General features: G+C 35.6%; 1 protein-coding gene across 1 annotated transcript; it reads left to right on the top strand.

The window, feature by feature from the left end:
* Nucleotides 1-2,653: 2,653 nt before the first annotated feature.
* On the top strand, nucleotides 2,654-5,991 carry LOC121939533 (CDP-diacylglycerol--inositol 3-phosphatidyltransferase-like; the record flags this gene model as incomplete). The annotated part of the gene is made up of 3 exons (XM_042482546.1): nucleotides 2,654-2,823; nucleotides 5,178-5,312; nucleotides 5,838-5,991. Coding segments are annotated over exons 1-3 (332 nt in total), but the record flags the coding sequence as incomplete, so codon positions are not given.
* Between the last annotated feature and the right edge of the window lie 1,227 nt (nucleotides 5,992-7,218).

Below are 7,218 nucleotides of genomic sequence, written 5' to 3'. Positions count from 1 at the left end.
TGTCTGTAGTTGTCACGTCTACCTCATTTGCACTGATAGTAAAAGAATGTTTGGGTGGATTTAAAAAATAATGCATATTTTTCTTGTATGCAGACTTTTGATTTTGTTTTGGGTTTTTTTGCCTAAATATTTAAGTTTATTTCCCGTATTTGTGCAAATGTTTGACAGGAGATGCAGAGTGAGATGAGGAGGGGACAGAAAAAGACATCAGAGTGGGAGCTGGAAAATGTTTTTTTTTTTAGCATCATTGTTACAGGACATGCTGGACTTAAATCTATGTGGAGACATTAAAGACGTTCAGGTGGTGAAAACAGTCACCCAACACGCAGTGATCAGTGCTGACGGAGACGATTGGCAGGAATCTGCTGGCCGCACGTTGATCAATTTCTCCTTCGATAACTTCAAGAAAACGTTTGTGAGATTTCATTTTGCCAACTTTTTTAAATGCATTTTGTAAAGAATTTCATTGCTGATCATTCCGCAGTCGAATTAGTTTTTATTTTAATTTTTTTTTTGCCAATTGAAGCTGCACTCACAATACCTCCAACAGAGAGAAGAGTAGAAGTAGATGAATCCTGTTTCTATTGTTGGAGTCACCGACAGCTGTGAGTTCAACACATCGGTTCACTGACATCAGGATTTCTGTGTTTTCATTGTCCTCGACATTAGAGGAACATTTTGGGAAATTTTCATGTTTGCGGTCAGATGAGAAGATATTTATTAGTCTAAAGCAGCAAGTAAAGGTCATTTTTAATATCCATTAGTCTGCTGATAATTTTCTCTGTTATTTGCTAATGTCTTTGGTTTATGGAAGGTCTGAAAATAGTGAAGAAATGCCTGTTATAATGTCTTTATTCCTACCAGCTTTTCACCACATTAAAATATTCACTTTAGAGCTAACAGAAAATGAATTGGCTTTTTTTCTCGTTATTGATTTGTCATTTTAAGTCATTTTTCAAACAAAAAATGCTTAAAAATTGCAGCATTGCAAAAAAAACCAAACAGCTATTTGTTTTATATCACAGTGAACAGAATATTGACTTTTCGTCAGGCAAAGCATGATGCTTGAAGATCTTTAGACAACTTGTCTGACATTTTATAAATGCCCCCCCCCCAGTCTAAAAATATTCAGTTCATTGTCACATAAAACAGAAAAGAAGCTAATTTTTTCTTTTTCTTTTTCATTATTGAAGTGGTGATTAATCAGTCATTTGACTTACCTGCTAATTTTATCTGCTCTGATTGAGTTGCCATTATTGTTTTGTCAGATTTAATTAGTTATTGTTGCAGCATAAATTGCACTAAAATGTGGACAAAAGATTCACATTTTCTTGCTTTCAAAATAAATGAAGATGCTGCTTGATTCAGTCTGTCTATGACTCGATGGCAAACAGGCAAACTTCCCAAAATGCTGTGCTGTTCTTCCTTTATGGTTCCTTGTTTTAATGTGGGTCCATTTGTTTTCTGGTGCAGTTTTGAAATGTTTCTGTGGGACAAACACAGTGTTCAGTGTTTCTGCCTTGGTCTCTGAAGGCAGGAAACACCTTCCCTCCCCCACAAAAAGACAACAGCGCTGTCTGTCCGACAGTCCTATTTGTTTGTGGCCAGCAGGTTAAACACACTGACGGTGAGGAGGATGATGAGGAGGAAGATGAAGAAGATGAGAGTCTGTGTAGAGCAGGATGGATGCGTGTGGATGTATGAAAAGCAGTTTTTACAGCAGGAGGCTGAGTTTAAAATGTTCAGGTTCAAAATGTTTGGAGGAGAGTTGAGAAATAAGTTGTACAGCAACGTAACAAAATAATTTTGGAGAAATAAATGAACAAAAAAAGACAAAAGTGTGCGTGTTTTTGTTGGCATTGCCTTCATGTTTGGTGGCTTAAATATTTTGGAGAAAACATGTTTAAATCTAGATGTTTACAGGACAAACATGCCAAACTTATTTTCATTTTTTTCTTCATTTTTTTCTACTTAAAAAAAATAATAAAAATTTCCACTTAATGCATGATGTAATTTAATCCATGGATGTTTGCATTATATATATCATTTTTTTTCTAAATTGGTAAAAACTAGATTGATCCTGGGCTCTAAATTAAATCAATACTTGTTAAATGTTTTAGGTCAGTTGGAACGTAACAAATATACTGAAAATCAATAAATAATATTTAGAGAGAAGTACAATATTATGTTGGTTGAATTAAATAAAATGTGTGAGGAAAAATACCTATTATTGACATGTAATTACAAAAGAAATTATTATTAATAACAACCATAATATTGACAGTAATAATAATCATGAATTATTTTTATTCGTTTATTTTCTTGTACCGTTGATAAACAGTTGATGTTTCTATGTTAAAATATCTTTGCTTAAAGGGGAGGCGCCGCTGCACGCTTTGGCCTGCGTCACGTCACGTCACGTCACGACCAAACCCACCGCATCCGCGCTGAGACAGTGGCTCTGCATATTTATAATTAATAACAATAAGGTAGTACTTCTTGAATAGACTACGACTTTAAAAATATATATATATATTGTTATATTCATTTTTATTAATCTTGTACTGTTCATGCCACTTTGATAATAAAGCTTTGTAAAAAAAATAAATAAATAAATAAAAAAAATAAAAATAAAAAAAACAACTTGACGTCAACTTCTGGTCATCATTTTAACATTAACTGTTTATTAACTGCTCCTGAGTTTCTTCGCTGGAGTTAACAAGTTAAACATTTCTGTTAACAGAAATAAAAGACGACAGAAACTGTCTCGAACACCGAAGATGGCTCAGGAAAACATTTTCTTCTTCGTTCCCAATTTAATCGGTGAGTTTTTAACTTGTGCACCTTATGGGGCTTTTCCTTCAGCAGGTGGTTCGAGTTTGTTCAGTTTGGGGTTCAAGCCTGAACTTGTGCCGGTTTGTTACTGTTATTGTTTTTCGTTTTGCATTAGATATTAAATCTAATGCAAGATATTAAATTATGAGCTGGAATGAGCAAGGTCCGTAATAATTTTTTTAGTGTATCGACATCAAACTCGGTACACAAATATGCCCCGTGGACCATTAAGGTGTGTCCATTAGATTTCCTGCCACTTTTATTTGTTTGAAAAACACTCATAATAATAGAACTCAATGAATTTTGAAGTGTTAAACACAAAACGTGGTTTACAGCCTCTTTGGATGAATATACAACATTTTGTCATGAATGAGCAGGGCTTAGCAGGAATTGGGTTCTCTGAGCAATCTGGATCAGTCTATGTGGACATATCTAGTACTACCATATAAACATACATTTTGTCCAATTTTGATAACAGATGGGCAAATTGCAGGATTTTGAGTGTGCTGGTTTTGAAATGTAATATACACCTTAATGATAGGACAAGTGCGTGTTCGTCTCACTTCTTTAGACAGAACTGAACAAGCTTGAACGCAGCCTTGCAGAACTGTGTCGTCTTCATGGATCTGCTCACACATGAGAGAAGCGTGGCGGGGAAAGGTGGCAGCCATAATCAGTGACAAAAAAGCAAACTACAAATGACTTACATGGTTGGCTGGTTTTGAAGAAAAAAGTTTTACATCTAATCACAGTAACTATGTTTACAAAGAGTCTGCTATGTTCATTTCATTCAGATAAAGTGCCAGTAAAAAAAATTAAAACATTATGTTATCTATGTATTTTTATATTTGATTTATTTATCACTCCAACTTTATATTTTCTTCATATATTGTGAATTATTAGACACATATAGTTCTTCAGGCCTCTAATATCCTTCAGATTAATTTGAAAAACTGAAAAATCCCTCTTTGGTTACACTCGTGTACAAATACTGGGATTAGGTTTCACAAGTAAGTATTAACATACATCTCGTGATGCACTTAGACACATAAAACCTATTTATTTTCAAACATTTTTCAGTAAATTCAAATAATTATATTCTTTTATGTTTTGGTTTCTCAAACCCCTATGATGTCCGGTGGTGCAACTGTCCGAGCAAGTGAGCGGACTAAAAAAAACGATTAAAAATGTTATTTTAATAATGATAAATTCATAATAAAATGCTCTGGCTTTAAAAATTGGACTTTTATTTTGTATTGAGCCTCTCAATTCACACACGGCTGATGCATTCAGACTGGGAATACTTTAATACACAAAACTGAGATGAGATATTGTCTACCAGTGTTGACCCAACATTTGAAAATGTTCAGATTTTGTTAAAAGATGCTTCATTGTTGCCATTTAGCATAGTGTTATAGTGTTGTGTGTCGAATGTAATCTTATGTGAAGTGTTTTTGATGGGTTAGGGTTAGGTTTAGGTCTCTGTTTAAGAAAACTTAAATAGAGACTGATAACTAAAACACGTTACTATTTGAAATGGAAAATGCATTTTTTTTTAGCATATTTCATGTCATAACTAATGTTGTCAGGTGGTACAACCAATTTAAACCAAGAAATGATAGGTTTAAGTGACCAAATGGTTTCTGAATATAATGTGTGTAGTTATTATACTGAAAATATGAATTTATATGAATATGAATATATGAATATGAATTTGTGTAATTACTTTCCTGTCTTTAAATGAAAAATTGGATGTTAACTATACTTAAAACCTGACCTACAGAATGCAAAAATCTTAAATCATTGTAAAAAAAAACAAACTCACAATGATAAAATAGTAATGTGTTACCTAGTGTAGACACCCTAAGGGATGGTTGCCAAATAATTAATCTTAAAATATATATCAGGAATGTATATATTTTTTATAAATATTTGGTTGCGCCACCTGACATTTTTTTTGTAGTGAAGTTAAAAATACCGTTAAAAAATGAGTTAAAACAGTTAGAAAAGTTATTCAATAAATGAGACTTGTTCAAACACATTGTTCTGGACTCAAAAATATGCATTACATCTATATTGAAAATACTTTTTAAAAATACCTTTCTAGAGGCTTTATTTGTCATTGACCCTAAAATAAATGTACTGCTGTAAAAAAAATACAGTATTTCTCTTAGATGTAGTGGAGTACAAGTAAAAAATAGAAATACTCAAGTAAAATACAAGTACCTCAGAACTGTACTTTAAAATTACTCAGCCAGCAAACAAAGTTGAGTTTAATGTTTCTGGTTTCAGAGGACTCAGTGAAAAAATGTGCAGGTGTAACTTGTTCTTTGTACCTGCAGGTTACGGCCGCATCGTGTTGGCTCTGCTGTCCCTCTACCTGATGCCCCGCTGTCCATGGACAGCTGTCTTCTGCTACATGCTCAATGTTGTGCTCGACTCTGTTGACGGCCCCGCTGCACGGGCGCTCAATCAATGTATGTATCTGTAGAGAGCGTCAATTTCTGCTGAGGAGGGTGGAGTGAACATGCCCCCCTCACTTTCATTGTCTTGCTGGTGATAGCCATGACTGTAGGTATAATGTTTTCAGGTATGTTCTTTTGGTTGCACACCTATATATGTCTCCATAAAATTAATGTATGATATTGTGATGAAATGGGCATTTTTAAAGAGCGTTATAATCTCTTACAAATTACTTATGACTAGATCATATTGACATTGAAATAAATGGTGTATAAAGAGCACACTTACAAAATAAGATTGGGTTAGTGCAGTAATTAGATAGTAACAGTACAATGGTGACCACCTTCCGTGTCCACTTTAAACCTATGTCTTTGAGTATGTGTATTAGGCACAGGGACAAGTATTTTCTACAAAAACATATGGATATTTTTCAGCACCCACAGTTTATCTTTTACTACTAAAGCCTCAAACCCCACTGATACTAAACACATGAGGTTTTTATGTATTCTTTTTCTATATTTAATGATGTTTTCTTTTAGGCACTAAGTTTGGAGCCATAATGGACATGCTGACAGACCGCTGTGCCACCATGTGTCTGCTGGTCAACCTGTCCCTCCTCTATCCCTCCTACACCTTCCTGTTCCAGGTCAGCATGTGTGTGGACATCGCCAGCCACTGGCTGCACCTGCACAGGTACGCCAGCACCAAGACAAGTCTCTCCCTCCACATGGGTTCAATCAGGGTGGTCACAGGTCTTAAAAAAATCACAAATTGTTTTAAATACACGTTTACTAATATGAGGCCTTAAAAATTATTCAATATATAAATATATAAAAAAATTCTAAAATTCAGATTGGAAGAGTCTTAAATGTTTCTTTGTGATGTCACTGCAAGTATTTCTGGTGGTGGAGCTAAGGGAAACATTATTTAAACAGGAGGGAAACATTATTTGACTAGGCACCTCCCTATTGTCATAACCCGGCTCTTGGGCCATGACAAAGCGGAGAGCACCAAAACAACTAGACAGTCAAATCAAATTATTTGACAAATTAAGGTGAAATATAACATGTCAAAAACAAATTGAATGGGACGTGATTACCAGTAGATCAGGAATGTAAGACGTGTTGTGTGAGTGGTTACAGCAAGGGACATCACACTATCTACCCTAAAGAGCACTGCGCTCTGAAAACGCAGGGTTACTTGTAGTTCCTAAAGTCTGCAAAGGTAGGATAGGAACCAGAGCCTTCAGTTACCACGCTCCTCTTTTATGGAACCATCTTCCAGTTTCAGGGAGGCAGACACTGTTTCCACTTTTAAGGGTAGACTTAAGACTTTCCTCTTTGATAAAGCTTATAATTAGGGCTGTCTCAGGTTGCTTGGACCAGCCCCTAGTTAGGCTGACATAGATTTAGTATGTCAGGGGACTTTCTATGATACACTGAGCTCCTTTTTCTTTCTCTTGCTCCCTCCATGCTCTTGTCTTTTTACTGCATTAAACTAACTTGGTTGCCTCTGCGGAGCATTTGTGCTCCCTTGTTTCATAATTTTCCCGGATCTTGGCTGCAATCTTGGCTGCGCCTGATTGTGGTGACAGCTGTGCTGATGCTGTGACCCTGCCTTTGGCCGTGCTCGTGATGTGGCTGCACTGATACTGTACCTCCGGCTCGCCTTGATCGTGGTCTTGGTTGTGTTGTTGCTGTGGTCCTGTCTGAGGCTGAGCCTGAGCCTGCCGCTGATGCCATGATCCTGCTCAACATGACCTTCTACTGTTATTATTATGAGTCATTTCTTCATGACTAATATACACGTGGAACACTTACGATATTTGCATGTAACATCACATGCTGTCATAAATTGCATTTATTCATTTTATGTCTATCACTTTTGTTATATATGTTATTGTTACCATTATCTCTGTGC

Source organism: Plectropomus leopardus, unplaced genomic scaffold (genome assembly GCF_008729295.1).
Source record: "Plectropomus leopardus isolate mb unplaced genomic scaffold, YSFRI_Pleo_2.0 unplaced_scaffold5014, whole genome shotgun sequence".
In the NCBI taxonomy this organism is placed as follows: Eukaryota; Metazoa; Chordata; class Actinopteri; order Perciformes; family Serranidae; genus Plectropomus; species Plectropomus leopardus.
Note: the sequence above shows the minus strand (reverse complement) of the source record. Positions and strands in the feature narration are given on the sequence as shown.